Source organism: Thermobia domestica, chromosome 2 (genome assembly GCF_964235325.1).
Source record: "Thermobia domestica chromosome 2, izTheDome1.hap1.1, whole genome shotgun sequence".
In the NCBI taxonomy this organism is placed as follows: Eukaryota; Metazoa; Arthropoda; class Insecta; order Zygentoma; family Lepismatidae; genus Thermobia; species Thermobia domestica.
The window spans coordinates 251,458,340-251,479,352 of NC_137455.1; the positions used below are offsets into that span (position 1 = coordinate 251,458,340).

At 34.2% G+C, this 21,013-nt stretch overlaps 1 protein-coding gene across 2 annotated transcripts in view; it reads right to left on the reverse strand.

The window, feature by feature from the left end:
• LOC145678448 (high affinity cAMP-specific and IBMX-insensitive 3',5'-cyclic phosphodiesterase 8B-like) overlaps positions 1 to 21,013 on the reverse strand; it is a 1,074,619-nt gene that overhangs the window by 92,260 nt on the left and 961,346 nt on the right. For both annotated transcript variants that reach the window (XM_081748585.1, XM_081748584.1), the window contains 3 exons: positions 16,752 to 16,919; positions 10,540 to 10,754; positions 703 to 863 (listed from right to left, as the gene is read on the reverse strand). In XM_081748585.1, the coding sequence (XP_081604711.1) occupies positions 703 to 863; positions 10,540 to 10,754; positions 16,752 to 16,919 (544 nt within the window). The remainder of the gene's footprint in view (positions 1 to 702; positions 864 to 10,539; positions 10,755 to 16,751; positions 16,920 to 21,013) is intronic.

Consider the following 21,013-nt stretch of genomic DNA (forward strand, 5'->3'; position numbering starts at 1 on the left):
CTAAAAATTCACGGATCTGTGATTCTATGTTCGATCTATATAAAATATTAACATATTACTATATAACCTGTGCAAAGCAAAATATTATTTATACCTTTATCCTATGTTAATAATATTTTGTCTTTGACATCACTGACTCAATTCCTGTGTAACTCTGCTATTAGTTCGAAACAAAAATTGAAAATAAAAACGTATTCTAGCAATATTAGGACTGCAGGATATATGAGTTTGTTTTAAAAAATCCTATAAAAGGAATACCATTCGACTGAGAGAACTAGACCCATTTGCTTCTTTTAAAATGAAAGAAAAAATGTTAATATTAAAATATTGACAAATGTGGGATTTTCTTTTATTATTTCATTAATCCAAGTACTCTTTCAATCTGAGTAACAAACATTGGTATATAAATATCATAATTATATAATTTATTAAAATATTTGTAGAGAACCTACTAATAAATGAAAAATAAAGGTTAAAGTATGTACAACATACATTAAAACGACATTCATTAAAACAACAAGTTTGACATAAGGAAAAGTCATCGACGGGTCGTTATCAGTTATTAGATTTCTTAGTTCGCAGTTGAACATTATTCCTCAACACATGTATGATGACATCTTAAACTTATTACTGTATTATTAGTGTATTATGAAACTTTTAATTTTCTACAAGTTAGAACATTTTAATCTAGTTTATACTAACCATCACTTGCGAGAGATTTTATGTCGTAGGAGCCCTTTCTGAGTGAACGGAGGCTTCCTCGTGAATACGGGTACCCACCATCGCTTTGACCTGTGTCCGAAAGTGCTTTGTCTAAAAATAGTGCCGGTGGATCCTGGACATAAACAAAATGCGTGGGGGACCTGAAAAGAAAGTTTAAATAAGCATTTCAAGTAAAGAGGGCTCTATCAATCGGTAATTACGGGAAAACTAGGTCGATCGTCAGTATTAATCCAAAGAAAACTCAAAAGGTGTGGAATTTCTGGAAAAGTTGAGAAATTTATAAGAACTTTCTATAATTATGCTTTTATAACTTACTTTTACTAATGTTACGTAACTACTATAACTTACCGTATGTCAAGATTCTAGTAAAACATCGATCTTTCAACATAGAAATATAAAAATTTCTAAATCCACTAAATGGGCTTCTCTCCCTCTGCAATTCATTGGATAAATTTCTAATAAATACCAATAGATTGCGCTAGGTGGTCAAAGTAGCTGAATATAATTTTCCGATAGTTTAAATTATAACAAAATACTTTGGCTTGAGTAATATTTACCTGTACCTTGGGCAGAAAGTACTCATACATATGCACTATACTTAGTAGAATGTTAATTTCCTATTAACAAAAGAAGAATGTTTTTAATATAGGTAAGTGATTATTATGGGATAGTTGACGATATGGACATGTTTTAAGGTTACCTAGTCAGTGAGTTTGTGTACTTAACAGTTTTAAGAAAAGGATATTATAAGTTATATCAAATAATAAACCAGTTTAACATCGTTTATAGACGTTGTCAGTTTTATTAAAAAGGTGAGATTAATGGTATTTAAATATCGAAGCTAATGTTTTTAATGTCAAAGAAATTCTACCACTTCGGATTTTTATCTCAGCAAACGAACCAGGTTTACGACTATCTTTTTGATAAGTCGTTGTAAAAATTTGGTTTACCTCACCCGGGACTTTGTAAATTCAGTTCCCGAAGAAGAAGAGTAAGGTTGAATTTACTTTTATACTATAGTTAATGAATAAGAACTTAACCATATTGCGAAGTGGTAAGGTAATCATAAGAAAAATGGACAACGAAGCAATGCAGCAGGAATCAAATACTAGTGACCAAGGTGAAACTAGTGTAACACCAGGTTTGTCATCAGAGGATCGACTCTTGTTAGCTTTACAGCGACAATTCAGGCAGATGTCTACCGAGATAAACAAGCAAAATGAAGAATTAAGTAGACGAATGGAACAGAAGTTTGACGAAGCTAACAAGACCATGGAACAGAAGATAGAACTGAAGTTTGACGAAGCTAACAAGCAAAATGAAGAATTAAGCAGACGAATGGAACAGAAGTTTGACGAAATGGAACAGAAGTTTGACGAAATGGAACAGAAGTTTGACCAAGCTAACAAGCAAAATGAAGAATTAAGTAGACGAATGGACCAAAAGTTCGACGAATCTAATAAGCAATATGAAGAATTAAGTAGACGGATAGAACAGAAATCAGATGAAACGAAACAGACAATTGTCCAGGTGGTGAACGACATATCCTCACGGTTCGAGGAAAAGTTAAAAAGGATATCCGATGATTGTCAAGAAAAGCACAATCACCAAAATCAAGAAATCTGTGCTGTAAAAAAAAGATTTAGAAGTAATAGAATCTTCCATTAAACAGCAAAAGATACAGGTCAGCAACAACTCTAATAACATACGTGTAAATACACAGTTGTTAGCTACTATTCAAGAAGAGATTAGAACGTTACAGGCTAAAGACAACATTTACCGTAATAACTTGGGTAGTGATCGCTTTGAGTTGCCCCACTCGCCAGAGATGAACTCGCCTTCGTCGGGGTCTGATGAAGATATTATACTAGAAGAAAGTTGTCCGAAGAGTACTGATGAGCGAAACATAGATGGTGTGACGACACAGCATGTCACGGATAGGAACTATCACTCAACAAGAACAAGGAATGAGAAAAAGAAGGTAAAATTAAGCGTTAAGATGAGTGAAATTCGAGCTATGAGCAAATTCAGTGGTAAGTGTAATGAGAATGCTACTTCTTTCTTAGAGAAATTCCAAGACGAATGCAATATAATGTGTATTGATCGATCACAGTATATGAAATTAATACCCCATGTATTACTCCCACCTTGTTCCTTATGGTTTAAAGCAATACGTGATCACATTAGTACATATGAGGAATTCAAAGCGGCATTGATCGCAAATTATGAAAATGACTTTTTGCTGGCAAATAGAGATGCCACCCTTAGAAATCAACACTTCAATCCTCGATTGCACAAATCTCTTGTAGAATTTGTTGTAAATGTCTACAACGAATTAAAGGTCGTTAATCCTTTGCAATCGGAATCGAGAATAATAGCATCGATTCGAAATTTGCTTCCATTTAAACTGCAACAGATCTTATTTTCCACACAGTGTATGAGTTTCAGTCATTTATTGATGCTTGTCCAATGCTACGAAACTCAATACCATGCCATGAATCCACAATCAGGAATGGGTAAAAATAAGAATAATTCAGATCATTTGGTGCCTGTTCGGAATTTAAATATCCGAAGTGTGAATAATACAGAACCTAACCTAAGCCGAGTATACTCTAGCAATCAAAATACGCAAAATAGACAAGGTTATGTAGGGACTCCGCCTAACCTAACTAATCATGGTAATTATGATGTCAGATCACTCAACCGCAATAGACATAAAAATAATCGAAGTACTGAGCGAAACTCCAGAAATACAGCGAACTACGTGGATAGGCGTAATTGGAGATCAAGAGATGGGACTTCATACCAAAGTCAGAATCACGATGAAAGACATGTACAACATCATGTAGAACCTAATCATGATAGCGCAGTACAGTGTACTTTATTAGAAAAGTATGCAAGTTCGAATGTAACCTGATTACCGTTACTGAAATTAGGTTAAATTCATGTTAGTTATAGATTCTTGTAAATTTTCATTTTAAAGTTTATGTGTTAATATCAATAATGAAAACGATTCTTAAAAATACTTGAAATGCTTAAATAGAGTTTTAAGTAGACTGGAAAATTGATTTTCAAATGATTTTTATTCAATTTAATTCTCTTTAATTCTCATTAATCAATGATAATTTTCAAATGATTTTTATTCTTTCTTGTTAATGTGAAGAATCATAATTCGATTTATAATTAATTAAAGGCAAAGATTATTTATATTAGATTGATTTGTGTTGAAAATTTAATTGTCAAAGATTATGTTAAAAAGAAGATCTATTCTATAAAATCAATTATCCAACGACTACCTTGAAGGAAATTCTTCTTTATTATAACATCTTAGTGCTACTATGTATACCTTTAAATGCAACATCTGACTTATTTGTTATTTAATGCGCCCTTAAAGATTAATATTATTTGTAACCCACGTTTGTCCTTTACATTTTTTTGAAATCGCAACCTTCGACGACTAATTAAATAAGCGACGATATTTTAATAAGAAAATGTAATAATAATATAATGAAATAAATATAATTAATGTAATTAAAGATAATTATTGATGAAATGAAAGAATTGTTATGAATGTATTTATATATATATGTATATGTGAAATATAATGAATAGATATACAAGGTGCGATCAAAATATGATGGACATATGTAATGTGAGAACACTAATGTAAACGGACCAGTGGTTCTTGAAGATAAAAGCCAAGCCAACTCATGACTTTTATATGCAGTCCCTTTGTCGAGCGACATTTTTATATAACAAAATACTTTGGCTTGAGTAATATTTACCTGTACCTTGGGCAGAAAGTACTCATACATATGCACTATACTTAGTAGAATGTTAATTTCCTATTAACAAAAGAAGAATGTTTTTAATATATGTAAGTGATTATTATGGGATAGTTGACGATATGGACATGTTTTAAGGTTACCTAGTCAGTGAGTTTGTGTACTTAACAGTTTTAAGAAAAGGATATTATAAGTTATATCAAATAATAAACCAGTTTAACATCGTTTATAGACGTTGTCAGTTTTATTAAAAAGGTGAGATTAATGGTATTTAAATATCGAAGCTAATGTTTTTAATGTCAAAGAAATTCTACCGCTTCGGATTTTTATCTCAGCAAACGAACCAGGTTTACGACTATCTTTTTGATAAGTCGTTGTAAAATCAGTGGTGAATAAATGGCGCTCCGCAAATATGTTTCATCTGCCCGAGGAAAAAAGAACTTAATATATGATTATCTTTCGAACTCTTGTAACAGGGCGGGCGGAAATTAACTGCCTATTGAAAATTGTTTATAACTTTTTTTTTTTTACATATATATTGTTATACTAATTGTTTGTAACCAATTTTCATGAAAAAGCATTTTGTTCCTTACAATGGTAGAATTTATTACATGATATCTCATTTATGTAATTGCAGGTATCAGTGGCGGACCATGGCGCAACGTCCAACCTTGTGTGAATAGGATCAGCTTACAGCCTGGTACGAAGTATGGCAGTTCGTAGTACAAGTATAGAGAAGATAGCAAAGTATGGAAGGATCTTGTGCCTCATAGATGCAAAGATCATGAGAAGTTGACATGTTCTGAAGTAGATGTTAGGAGACGCGGTCGCCCGTCAACATCCAAAAGAGGAAAATATGCAAGTGGTTCAGAAAATGTTCACTCGAAGTTCTCAGAAAACAAAGATAGGCATCTCGCGAAAGTGGGTTAACCTGACACACAACCCGAACAATATAGGAATTATCGCGAAAAGACTGTGGTTATTGGTTGGAGTAGGGGGAGATGATATTTGCTTGGAATGAACACTTGTCTGATGTTTTCGGTAATATCCTGTGATCAGAAGAAGCCATGTTTCATGTTCGGGGTTTGTTAAGCGGCACAATTGCTATTACTACAGAAGAGGATCCGAGGGTAGGTGCTGAAAAAAGCCAATATCGCCCAAAGATCGCAAGATTGATGCGGCATGACATCCACGAAAGTTATGGACTCGAACGTCATTCGGGATACAATGAATGCAGAACGGTACCTTGCAATGCTTGAAGATTATGTTCACGGTATTGATCCACGTGGAACAATTACAACGACCTAGTCTTTATGTAAGATGGGGGGCCCGCCTCATTTTGCACGTTCTGTCCGTGTATGGCTTGACAATCGCTTTCCAGGACGCTGGCTGGGACATATGGCCACTTTGAAGTGTCAGTAAGGAGACCTGACCTAACGCTCTTCGACTTCTTCTGGGGGTGGGCGAAAGAGGAAGGTCATCGCACAATACTAAAAACTCTTGTTGAATTGAAGGAGTGAATTCGCTAAGTTCTTGCTAACGTACCGCTGGAGTATTTACAGATGCCACTAACTTCACTAACTGTTTACGAAAACTGGTGAATAATGGTGATGCTTATGTGGAATTTTAGCAATACATAACAATTCTACCTTGTAGGGAACAAAATGCTCTTTGTTCCAGGAAAATTGATATAGTATTTAAAAAATATAAACATTTTTCAATATTGTGTTAATTTGTGCTCATCCTGTATATACGAGGGACGTTAAGTTTCGTCATTTGTTTTGAACGAGAAGATAGTGCACCACGCGAAACAAACAATCGCCATGAAAAACCACATCCGTTGCCAAGGCCGTGGGGGGGGGGCGAGCGGGACGACGGCCCCGGGCGCCGAAGTAAGGGGGCGAAAAATTCGGGAGAAAAAAGGAAAAAAGATAGGAAAAATTGCTTGGAATATATGTATGGGGGCGTCGTCGTATACTCTCGCCCCGGGCGCTGATTTTCCACGGCACAGCCTTGCTCGTTGCTGGTTCAATGACAGAAGGAGCGTCAGCGAAGGTGGAATGACGCATGCGCAGAGCGCCGAAGAAGAGAGAATAGCAGCAGACCGGCGTACCCGAGGTTATTCGAGTACAAATCACGACGTCAGATGCTGACAACGTGGTCGGCAATGGAAGTGCGTGCTGTTATCCGGTATGTATGAGCACATGGGACTAGTGTCTCTGTCATCCATAAAAGCCTATAGACTGTGTATGGCGAAGAAGTCATGTTTCGTTAAATGGTTGGTTGCTGGTGTTGCATGTTCAGTGAAGGAAGGCAGAGTGTAGAGGATGAAGATCGAAGCGGGCATCCCTCCACATTCACGAACGAAAACAACATTGCTAGAGTACAGGCCATTGTGTTAGCGGACAGACGCATAATGTTATCAGACGTGCGTCCACACTGCGTATTGGTCGTGCTCAGGCCCATCACATGCTCCATAATGTATTGGGTTACCGAAAAGTGTCTGCAAGATGGGTGGCGAGAAACCTGACTCCGGATCACAAGACTGCAAAAATGATATATAATGAGCTTGTTTCTAAAAGGTACTATATCCGTTTTTTTTCAGAATTTGAAATTTTATTGGGAACAGAAAGATTAGTGGTACTTCTACATAAATATGATAATAATTTGTGCCAGAACGCTCTGAAACCATGTTAAAAAACGAACTTTAGAAACACATTTGTTCCAATATGTCCTATATCCAGCAATTGCATTTTTCAAAACATTCTTTCTTCATTCCATAATGTACTGTATCCAGCATTGTCTTAATACCTATGTCTTCCTTTTCATAGCAAAATGTACTATATCCAACTAAAACAGCCAAACAGTTCTTTTAGGCTCCTTTTTAAGTATGCTGAGTGGCAAATGTGACAGTTTTTCATTTGTAAGTTGTACTGAAAGGATTCATGCTTTTATTTGACAACGTTGCATTTAGTAACGTCGTTACAACACGCAGTAAACATTATTGTTAAGATCATGGTTGATGCCACTCTTATTGTTAACAGTGCTCGCTTTTAACTAGTTTTGCACGTTAGTTTAAGTCAAACATTACACTTTTCGAGTTGTTTCTGTAATATGTTTGTTATTTGAAGCTAATTTAATAAATATCATAATGTTCCCTTGTAGCAAGAAAGTTTTCGGTCAGTTGGCGCGTGCATGGCTTCTGGGTTTCTACGCTTGCACTTGAAATGGATGCTTTCATATAATCTGCCTTTTGTTGTACTTGCAAGCGATGCTTTAGACCTTTCGCAGAGCGTCATAGCACTCTGTCCGTTCATTAGCAGTTGAGGCGACTTGACTTGACTTGTAAAACGCTTGCGTCAACCTTGAATGGAACATTGAATGCAAGGTTGCCCCCATGTAACTTCACTACTGGAATCCAGCTTGCGGCATGCTTGCACGTCTTCCAATCAAGCTGGATTCAAGCTTGACCGACTTGCACTTCAAGCTTACAGCACGCGGTTTGCAATTTTTCTTTGCTATTAGGGTTATCGAGTGAAGAAGAAGAATATAGTGATCAAGACGCATGGGACTATTGTGCTGAAACACCACCAATTTATTCATGGAAACGACACAAATAGATTGTAAACTTATATGCATTTATCTCGTGTAATAAAAAATAATGTCAGAGTGTATGGTTTTAGTGTACTATTTAGTAAGAAAGTATTTTAAAAATATAATCTTGCATTACCCTCTTCTATAATTTTAGTTTCAAAACATACTATATCCATTCTATTTAGTGCCAAAACATACTATATCCACATGTAAACCTAAAAGGTGCTATATCCATAATTTGTAAAATTTTATTAAAAATTACTAAGTACATGTATGCACCGAATTATGTATCAGTAAAATAAATTATAAAATATTTTACCTAAATAAAATTGAATCACTATTGTACAGCAAAATTTAATGATCATATTTGTTTTTTCTGTTTCCTGAAAAAAAATCCCAAGTATGATATAGTACATTTGGAAACAAGCTCCTCATAAATTTAAGTCACCGTTTCCATTACGTAGTGGTTCTTCTTCTATTGTGTATTAAAAATTTTGTTTAATATTTAAGTAATAATAATAATAATAATAATAATAATAATAATAATAATAATAATAATAATAATAATAATAATAATAATAATAATTATTATTATTATTATTATTATTATTATTATTATTATTATTATTATTATTATTATTATTATTATTATTTAATTGCCACTGCTGTATATTTACTTTTATTTATTTTGTCCTGACACTTTGTGCATAAATTGCCCATCGTTGGTTTAAATACATATTACAGAGTTTTTCTTCTTCCAAAGAAAAATCATATACTTGGCTAAACAAAATCATAGAAATGTGATGGAACTGGAAATTGCGATGCAATTATGACATCGTTATCACCAAAGTTAGCTAGTTTTGCTACAAATAACTGTATATGACTCTTTCCTTTATGACAGAAAGGTCAGTTTTCACACATAGTAATGTCTCCTCGAAATAAGCTAAGTAATAAATGTCTCCTTGAAACTTCGATGTTACTCTTAGTTGTCTCATAGGCTTCCTCAATAACAAGCCAATCCCCTACAATCTATACTTCATTATTGAAAATTGGCCGTAGAATTGATAGCAAAGGGATTTATTACACCTAGACATTTTAAATCTATCTCGTAATAAAGCGCTGGGCTTTCGAATGGTAAGTATAGACTCAACTTACCTTTCGGATTCTGGATTAGTATTAAACACACGGAGCTTTAGCAGTACCCCCATGTTGGCCTTTCTATCTTTTCATAGTTGTTCCAAGCTCTGTTATGGATTGATAAGTGATACGTACAATTTTACAGCAATCGGCTCAAAAACATACTTTCTGCAATGCCCTCTTGATTTTCATTGGAATGCAAAAGAAGCAATCGGTTTACAACGATTTTTTAAAATAGGAAAACCGAACTGGACCCGAGTAGCATTTATTTTCAATATGAATTACAAAGTAAACACGATGTGATTTTTATCTTTCCTTGTCATAAAAATGAAGGTTCACTTCATTGACTGCACATTTCCAATTTTCTAGTTCTTGACAGTTTTAAGGATTCAGGACTTTAAAAAGCTCCATATGGACAGAGCTATTAGTTTAAAACACAATTTGTAGAATGACTTGTTCGTGAATATAGCCTTCAAGCAGGAATAATGAGGTTTCGTGGGTTTTTAATGTAGAGTGACCATCGTATATTTATATTAGGCAACATAATGATTTTTTGCCATTGATTTATATCATATCATTCCTTGCGAATTAGTGTTACGGATGTTACGAGACTCTAACGGTCAAGTGTTAAGAGAAGGCAGCGACTATTGCTGCCTCAGTATGATTTCACCACAAATTTAAGAAATACCTTGAAATAGTTTTTCATGTTACCATCATATAAGAAATCTGGATATTTATATTCTCTACTGAGGCGTAGGAGCTGAAAGGTCAGAATAAAAAATATACTTATACATGGAAAAGAAAATTCGAAAGTTACTGTTTCCTGTAAAGTTCCTAAAATTAAACATAGGAATAATAACTAGCTGAATATCTTGAATATTAGGAACAAGTTTTAAAAAAATGAAAAAAAGGAAATCTTTGAGTTTTACGTCCCTCGGCCATGCCGATGAGGCTAAAGGAGACGGTGAAGATGAGAAATGAATGAAATTGTGGAATGAAGAAAGTGAGAGGAAACGGGAGAACCCCGAGAAAACCCACGAGCACGATGGTATTTGTTCACCACAAAGTCCACACGGCGCAAGCTGGGATCAAACCAGGGACCCCAAGCAACGGAGGTGAACACTCTACCACTGAGCTACCGCGCCCTCTTACAAATTTTAAAATTGATTATAACTTTTTAAATGATAGCTACCCTAATTGTTTTGATCCTGAATGTTTAGCATGCTGACCAAATATTGTAATACGGTATAACCATTTTTAAGGAAAGTAATAAGAGGAAGGGAAATAAAATTATACTCACCTGCCTCCCATTGTTGTTGGAATTATACGACCATTAAGAGGAACTGAATCTCCGGTTTTCCTTTTGCATGTAATAAAACCTTCCCATTCACGGCCTTTTTGCAATTGCTGTATCATAACCTCGAGGTTATCGGAGTGGTGCAAGTCTAAAAGATTTTTGCCTACTAATTCTTCACTACGATATCCAAGCAGCTTCTCAGAAGCTCTGTTCAGGTACTGTAAAGAAGAATTATTTTTAAAAACATCAAATTTGATTCCTGATACAATACTTAAACAACAATGATAGCTAATACATAGGTAACATAGAGGATCTAAGATAATTACGTGCCACATTTCGGCATTTACGTTAGAATTACAGGATTTCGTCAACCATATGAACACTGATTACATAAACAGATTTACACATATATGAAAAGATAGGATAGAGTAACCAACATTGTTATTTAAAAGAATAAAAGCGACTCACTCATCAATGCTCAGGCTATACTTCTATAGCTAATGTAATTAAATAACTAAATAAAGAATGAACTGTGAAAACTTGTTGGAAGTACAAATTAGCGCCTTTATTTAAGACTACCGCCTAATATCGAAATGAGAAAGGACCGAGGGAAAGAAGAAAATAATAGTAGCTTGTTCTATTCCAGTAACTAACAAGTTTTCTGCCATTTTGTTACCCACGCTGTAATAGTTTCAAAGAAGAAACTACAACATAATATACTAAAAATAATGAATTACCTAACACATTAGCTTCCACCGTAAGCATACAGAAGCTTATAGTTTTACACCAGGTACATATATATAAGGTAAACGCGCCTGAATTCGACAGGCACCCGAATTCGACATACCTGTGCTTAAATGTTGTGAAATAAGCGTAAGATGTCATCCCTGCGATTGCGAATAGAAGTGGCAACTTTATGGGAGTGTCTTTTCTCGTGTCAGAAGTGCGGTTACAGTAGATGAGTCATACGTATGGAGAAAAAAAGTACATTGTTGTGTGTGTGATACACTCTTCGAGAAAAAACACATAATCTTAAGAAAATCATAAGACGGCAGGTTATTTTCGTAAGACTTTTATTAAAGTTAGGTTTGCTTCAAGCAAATAGTAGTACTTTAATGTTGTAAAGGAGTTTCAATCAGTGCGTTTTGTTTTCTTCTGTGAGGACAAAGGTTGTGGTGTAACATGAACGGGGGGTTGTCGAAAACACGAGCCTTTATTTGTAACGTGAACCGGATTTCGACAAGGTTGTCGAATTCATGCTCAGTAGTGCAAATATAATTTTAACTGAACATCTAAACGTACAAGTATGTTCAAAGTCTTTCATAAAGCTATTTGTTGCATAATTCTCCGATAGTTGTAACCTCAGTTTGACATGGAATGTCGAAATCAGGTTCCTGCATGTCGAATTGAGGATCATCGAAGTAACTACTCAGTTCAGAAAATTTAAGTTGTGTTCTTTTGCCCGTCTGACAATTTCTGCATAATAATAAAACAATATTTGAAGCTGAGAAGAGATTATTATTACTAATAATGCCGACTTAATGTTTTACATGGATATAATTGAAGGTGTCGAATTCAGGTACCGAAACTGACGAAACCAAGTGAAGTGTGTCGAATTCGGGTTCCATTGGCGAGTTTGAGTTTCATAAAAAAATTAATATTAGCATTTGAGTCTTGAAGTGACTTTTAGTATTAGTAGAGACTGTACATTTCAAGGGAAAAAATGGGCCAACATCGCCAATATTATGGCCACAATAGGCAATTGATTTTGAAAAAGGTCCTTAACATGTCGAAATCCGGCGCGTTTACCTTATATATATATATATATATAGACTATCAGGTTTTCTAAATATTTTGCTTTATTTTAACTTGTAGAATAATGCTCTGTGGTCCGTGGCCGCCATTTTCAGAAGCTAATAAAATATGTTAGGTAATTCATTATTTTTAGTTTATCATGTTATATATATATATATATATATATATATATATATATATATATATATATATATATATATATATATATATATATATTTGCATATCTTTCAAGTCTTCGTCTGGAGAGACAAATTGCACTATGTTGCAACGTCACAAATAAAGAACCATAGATCTACTAATCTATGAAATAGTTATATCGATTCTTTCCATATGACAACTGCAGCCGATATTGATTGACACTAGCATCACTTATTAGTGTAGGAATCGATTCAACTGCTTAATGTATTCGTAAAGTAATGCTAATGGGTCCAAGTTAATCTCCGAAGTTGCCATATTGTGAAATTTCGATTTCTCCATAACGGCTGAAGGAGGCCCCGGAAGACATACCATCATATAACAATTTCGCTATATATATGTAGAATAGTGCTCTATGGTCCGTGGGCGCCATTTTTAGAACACTATATATATATATATATATATATATATATATATACAGGGTGTTTCAAAACAACATCGACAGCGTTTCGGACATCAAGATAAGACAAAAAGTATAGACCAATCTGGGTGCACAAATGCTTCCTTTTGGAGTTATAGGCTGCTGAAAACGTGAAAAAAATGAACTTTAAAAGTCCATGGCTCCAAAACTATGGGGCCTACCGTAGTTGGGTCAAGACTTTACTAAGGAACTAATATGTGCTCTATCCAAATATACATGCTTTTGAATCCTGCAGTACTTCCGCAACAATTTTTATAAAGGTAGTTAATGAGTACTTCAGACTATATGCCCGTAACCAAACTGCCTGTACAAAAATTGTTGCGTGACTACATTAGGATAACGAAACATGTATTTTTGTATAGAGCGCATATTAGTTCCTAAGTAAAGTCTTGACCCGACAACGGTAGCTTCATAGTTTTAGAGCTATGGACCTTTAAAGTTCATTTTTTCATGTTTTCGGCAGCCCATGACTCCGAAAGTAAACATTTGTGCACTCAGGTTGGTCTATACTTTTCGTCTTATTTTGGTATCAGGAATCACCTCCCAAAAGTTGTCGGTATTGTTTTGACACATCCTATATATATATATATATATATATATATATATATATATATATATATATGGTACAGTCACTCACACAAGTACCTGGACCCCTGACTGTTATAATTCCATTACTTGGTATTCATGTCATTTGCAGTTGTAAGAACGCCTAGACAGATGCAACCCAACTTACACGTAACTTTTCTCGGCACTGACAGCAGGTGGTAGCCCTTAACCAGGTGTTTATGCAGGTAAAATGTAAAGTAGGTGACTAACGAAACAGTTCTCCACTCTAAGATGAATCTCTATGGTTCTGATCGTGTTTTCCGAAAAACATATATTAATCTCAATATTGCTGTGTATGTAATGTATTATTTCTTTATATACTGTATGTTTAAAGAAATAAAAATACTGACCACGCATGAAACAGTAAATGCTTGAAAGTAGCTGAAACAAGTTGGTAAATGATTGCCTCCATTGAGATACCTTCTCCAATTCTCCTCATTTCAACCTTCTTTTCTTTCTGAAGGGGAGAAGATCTTGCTTGTCACAATGAGTATTTATTGAAATTGAAACATTTGAAAAAGTTTCAACCTGGCAGGGATTCGAACTCGGGTCTGCCAAATAGAAGTTCAATATGCTAACCACTTACCTACCGCGTCATCTTATCTTTCACCTAAATCATTAGCTAGTTAAAATTGTTGCATGGAAGACTATACAAAATACTTATGCTCGTATAGTGAGACGTTTCTTATGAGTGTCACTATGACTTACTCGAGATTTCCTTCTTTAACCCAAAAACAAGTTTTATAGACGTTCCTCAATCAGGAACTTATCACTTAACGTTCTTCAAGTTAAGGCTACGTCATCGTTTTCAGCGATGGTCCCGATTTACAGTAGAATTCTTCTTTATCTTCTAGCTTCCAAAGAAAAGAGGGTAGAGTGATGGAACCATTAGCATCACTCTACAAATACAACTAGCAGTTAAATCGACTGCTACACTAATAAATGATGCTAGTATTAATCTGTATGAACATTAGGCGCAATCTAGAAAGAATCGATGCAACTACTTGATGGATTAGTAGATCTACTCCATGGTTCTCTATATGTGACGCTCCCCCATAGCGCAATTCGTGCCTCTAGACAAGGACCCACAAGGAATGCAAATGTACATATTTCTTTACTTTATTATAACTTGTAGAGAAGGTACAATAGTGCTCTGTGTGAGATCCATTTTTAGAACACCCGATATTATATATTTAGTGGCCATTTATTTTCGTACATAATGAAATATTGAACAACTGTTCGAAATACTGAGTAGGTAGTTTCTTTGACTAACATCTTTCCATGTTGCTTTCGGTTCAAGAATGAAAAAGAGAAAATTAAAAATAAAAAAGATAGAAAGAAATATTATTTTAAAGTTTAATGCGTTACAGTTTTGGCTTTTGGACTAAGGGATACGGATGATTAATAAAACCTGAAATTAAAATTGTTATGTTCTCCCACTGAGAATTGAACCCGTGATCGCGTGCACATTGGAGACAGGAGAAGAAGGATTTGTGGTTTGGTTTAATATTTATGATTTAATTTCCTATATTACGTAGCTGTGACGTATTCATAATTTTCTTGTATCTATACATGACACATGAAACATGAATGATCTTTGAAATAAAATGCAGATTCTTCACTCTTAAAAAGAATCTAGTAGATAGGATTCGAACACATGCTAAAATAAGCATCTCTACAGAGTTCCATGAAGCTAAGGATCACACCATAAAAGCATGACTTTGCAATATAGAGTTCTCCAAAGAGTGAATGTATGAACTTCCAGGTTTTCAACTGAACTATTTCACATACTTAATATTTAATAATGGTATTTTCATTCATTATCATGTCTAGGGCTGTAATTACATTCTTTTCTGTATCATGTATTTCATCTGTTATAGTTGCTGGTGCTGTTGTGGTTGCTGGTATTTTTGTACTGTTGTTGCCTAGACTAATTAACTATTACATATCATATATAGGCCTACAGATATTTATAAATTTAATGTAAACACCAGAGTTAGAAACATGTCCGACATTGGGGTCGCAATGTTAGGTGTTGATCGCAATACCAGGTCGTTGGTGGTAGTGTGTTTGGGCAAACTCCGTACTAGGCGTGAAGCAGCAGGATTGTGAAGTGCAGTGAAAATGGGCGACCTCTCTGATTTCCTAAGAAGACAAATTGTTAGCGCTCAGTTATGTGGTGCGAGCGTAACGAAAGTGACTTGCGAGGAAAAGTGACCAACGTAATGATAGCTTATGGCAAAGAGGAACAGTGGTAGGATGAAAATCCTCAGTGACATGTCCCGCGGAACACTAAAGTGTATTATCACTCAGAACTGTCGTGTGACTAAGGAGCAAGTAACAGAAACTGAAGAAGCACGTTAGGGGCATTGTGGCTCAGTGATAGAACGCATACCTTTGGTGCGTGGGGTCCCTGGTTCGATTCCCGGCCAAGCAAGTTTGTGGTAAACATCATCATGTTTGTGGGTTTTCTCGGGGTACTCCCGCTGCCACAAGTTACATGATATGGACATACGGAGTCGGATCGCACGTGCGAAACCGCTAATAAGGACAATAATGTTTTAACGCAACGTCAATGATGCCGCGAACAAGAACATGGACCGCTGATGACTTGGAACGTGTGATATGGTCGGATGAGTTATTGTTCACCTTGTTTTAAACTATAATTCATTATCTGTAGTCCGTTTTGGAGACACGAGTTCAGCGTAATTTCAGTTTCCATTCTTCTTCACGAAACTGAGTGATGTACTGCATGCGGAATATTCCACTTGCTATCATTCACAACATCTATGGCTTTATTCCACGTCGCATCTGAGCTTTCCGAGGGCGAAAGGAGGTCTAGCGTCATATTCATCTAGAAAATCTCTTTTTTTCAGGTGTTTCCATTAAATTGATCAGGATCTTATTTAACTCGTATACGATACCCTGAATATTTATAACTGTGTTTTTGTATTGCAGCTTGAGGTTGAGTTCTTCCGTGTCTGCGTTCGCCAATTATGAACGAGAAAGACCGGTGCTAGATTGCCGGCAGACGTTCATGTAGTTCAAATCCTACATAGATGCACTTATCATAGTCTAATACAACCTTGGTGCTGAAAATGGACATTCAACTCAAATTAACCAATCAAACTTCAGGCATATAAATTCTATAATATCAGTGTAATACTAAATTAAATACCTGGATATTGTGGGAGCTGTCTGTTACATGCACAAGATCTTTACAGGTATCTAATGCAACGAAAAGTGCATGGGCTGCAGCCAGCTGGAGCCTTGGGTACACTTCACTGTGTTCTAATTGCACCAATTCATTCAGGCAAATTCCTAAATTGGAACTCTCCACGAACCACTATAATAAAAGAAAAATACTATATTAAATCGATTATTTAAACAGATGTCATGATTATGAGTTTAAAGTATCGAATGTCAGGTAACTGGGTATTACATAAGTATTAGGACTTACTATATAATTTTTTCACACGTATTTAATTGATAGAACATATTGTAAGTAAATATACATTTATGTGTACTCTCTAAATATAATAAAGCCTTAATAAAGTAACATAGTACCGTTTAGATTATACATTTTGAAGAATCCTCTGTGGACAACAATATGCTGTGATATAAAAATTAATTCCACTTTGAAATCATAATATAGTAATAGAATGCAATTTTCTTTCTGATTATACATAAATTCCCGGATAAATTCCCATTTCGGGAATCTTCCCGGGAATTTACCCATCACTATGCCTGGCTCTATTTGATATTTCATATTTTAAGTGCTATCCATTCAGATGCCTCAATGGAACGAAATTAAACTACCACTAATTTTACAGTTTATCTGTAATATCTTCAAAATAGAAAAATTAATCGAAAAGTGGAAAAGCAGTATATTAGACAAGAGTATTTTGTATGATATACGGTTATCACGACTTACCTATCTGCTTTCGCTTTGCGAACACTTTATAGATACGACATTTATTTTCACGTTAAGTAATGGCTGCAAAACGAAAGTACGTAGGTGAGTCGTGAAAAAGGTATTTCATGCAAAATAATATTGTCTAGTACAATGAGTTTCCTCTTTTTGATTAATTTTATCCATTCTGAAGATATTACACAAAAAATGTAAAATTAGCGGAAGTTTGATTTCGTCACAATGAGGCCTCTTAACTAGCTATATTTTTAATGCTCACATCGTATTTCTTTTTATAATAAACAATTATTAAGGATAGCACATGTTAAACAAAATACTGTACTTCATTTGAATGCTAATGTCAACAATTGAGTTCTGGACATTGGCAATCATTTATGCACATGTGTAATACTAATGTTATATTATGTAATAGTACTTTGTTCGAAATTCGTTACAAATTTTAACTTTTCAATTGGATACAGATGGTCTTGTCACCTTCGTTCATGTGATGTCACATCTATGCTGGTACAAAGTCTCCATTCAATTAGCTGTCACCTCCGGTCAGAGCATTTTTCAAATTTACCAATATTTCTCAAAATATTGGTTCTTATGATTGGTTGTCTATTATAAGTCATTATAGCGAACAGAAAAATAAAGAAAATAATGATTTTGAACAGTGTGAAAATCTCGTTTTTCAAACCCTCAAAAAACCCTTTTCAAATAGAATGACCCATCAGAAAACGTATGAATCAGCATAAGGAAGCTTTTCTTTTCTTAGTTCTTTTACTCCATTGCAGACTATTACTGTACTTAAATTACCATATCTTTATAACATAATTACTTTTAGTATTTGCACAGAAATATATCGTAAAAAGGACTAAAACAAAAACAAGAAAAGAAAAAGTACAGTTAATGAAACAAGAGATTTTCGTTTAAGGTAAATACCTTCTAATTTATATTATCCATTATGTAGTTCCTTACAACTAGACTACTTGATTCTGCGTAAAGAATATGTGAATGAAGTACTTTCAATTTTGTATTTCGATGAAAATTTCATTATTCTGAGGGTGAAAAATATAAAATGACTTATTTAATATAAAATGAAAAATATAAAAAGACTTATTCAAAACGTGCCTTTTAGCAGTGTTCTGATCTCACCAATTCTAAGAATGATGACCACTCATATGTTTAAAAAAAATCCTAACACATTTTTAAGAATAATTAATGTTACGTCACATAAACATTCTGTTGACTTGTGGTTCTCGACATGGCAAGTTTACAGGAGACAGTATGATGGTACGAGTATTAGTAACGATGACAGATTTCTCTTGTTTTTAAACGATTGCAACACATTTGCCTTTAAAATACGTGGTTTCAGAAACCCAAACAACGAGAGAGAAACAGCACGAATAGCTAAAAGGTATCACAGGCAATAAGTCTTGTTTATTGTAATAAAATCAAATTTGAGTCTAGTACACGGAAACTCTATCACCGAATAAGGCGCTGTTACAAAGTCTATTTTACGGTATATCTTTGTATTTTTTTTACGGTGTATCTCTACGACCATGACTCACTTTTGTGGTCGTAATTGGAGAGAGGTTAATTTTAATGTCAGTTTGATTTATTATCAGCGCTCTCGATGTTTCAGTAGTCGTAATAATATCAGCTAAAAATATTTTATTAAACTAATTCCTGGAACCTATCCACATACATTGACATTTTATTGCTGGACTAATATGTATAACGACTCACCAAGGGTAGTCGTCAACCTGGTTCGATCGATGATATATGAATTTCGAGTGGTAGTAATAGTTTGCATGTAAAAATATCTTTAATAATTATACATATTATTATTCTCACCTTTTCTATCAAAATTATAAAGTCGATGAACGGTATCAAATGGTTTATTAGTTGATACACTTTTATGTATTTTCATTCAAATTGTCATGCACACATACGAGATGATTAGGTATCCATAAACAACTACATAGCAACCAATTACATAACACTATCTATATCTCTTACAGATATTAAAAACATTCTTCTTTTGTTAATATTAAATTAACATTCTATTAAGTATAGTGCACATGTATGAGCACTTTCTGCCCAAGGTACAGGTAATTATTAAACTATCCAAAGTATTTCGTTATATAAAATGTCGCCCGACAATTGGACTGAATATAAAAGTCATAAGCGAGCTTGGCTTTTATCTTCAAGAACCACTGGTCCGTTTACAATAATGATCTTACATTACATATGTTCATCACATTTTGATCGCCCCTCGTATGTATCTTCATTACATATTATAGATATAGATACATTTATAACAAATCTTTCACTTCATTAATACTTATTTTTGACAATAAAGTTTCAACACAAATTAATATAATGAAAACAATTTTTGTGTTTAATCAATCATGAATTAAATTATAATCCTTCACGTTAATAAGAAAGAATTAAAATCATTGGAAACTTATCGTTAGTTAATGAAAATCAAAGAAAATTAAATTGAATATAAATCAAAAATTAAACGTGACCTACGTTCGAAGGACCAAAAGGAAGAAAATAAATCTATTTTTACACAAACAGAAGACACCCTTTTGTTATATATATATATATATTTTTTTTCAGTCTTCTTCATTCCTATTTATTTGAGCAAGAATGTCAGGCGCAACTAATTCTTTCACTAGATGCATCCATTTTTCTTTTGTATACTGGGTAGGTTTCCAAACCTTTAATTCATCTATATTACGAAGTCCAATTGACGTACCCGTTTTAGCGTTCAACAATTCAAAAACTTTAGGATTTATTTCCTTAAAACATAAATAAGGACCTGAGAAAACGTCACAAAATTTATAAATCTTCTTTAACAACATATTACTTTGTGGATGTTGTTTAACAAAAACTAAGTCAATGACCTTGATCCGATATTTTCCTTCTTGCAAAGACTCTACTTGAGAATTACGTTTCAAAAATTTGTTGTGTCTTCGGATTTTTACCATATTCACTAAATTGGGAGAATCTATGATTGTTGAATCTTCTAACTTAACATCAAAATGTTGTTCCACAGGGAAAATCAAATCAGAACCATTATGTACATTAGCAGGAGACACGCCTAAAGTATCTGATATAGAATGATTCAAAAGGTACGTGATTTGATTGACATGCTTGATCCATTCGGCATGTTTGTCTTTACAAAAGTGTCGAAACAACATACCAAAATTGCGATGTACATTTTCTACAACAGATTTGTGCAAACGAGGATTGAAATGTTGATTTCTAATGGTGGCATCTCGATTTGCAAGCAAAAAGTCATTTTCATAATTCGCGATCAATGCCGCTTTGAATTCCTCATATGTATTGATGTGATCGCGTACTGCTTTAAACCATAAAGAACATGGTGGGAGTAATACATGAGGGATTAATTTCATATATTGTGATCTATCTATACTCATTATATTGCATTCGTCCTGAAATTTTTCCAGGAAAGAAGTAGCGTTTTCATTACATTTACCACTGAATTTACTCAT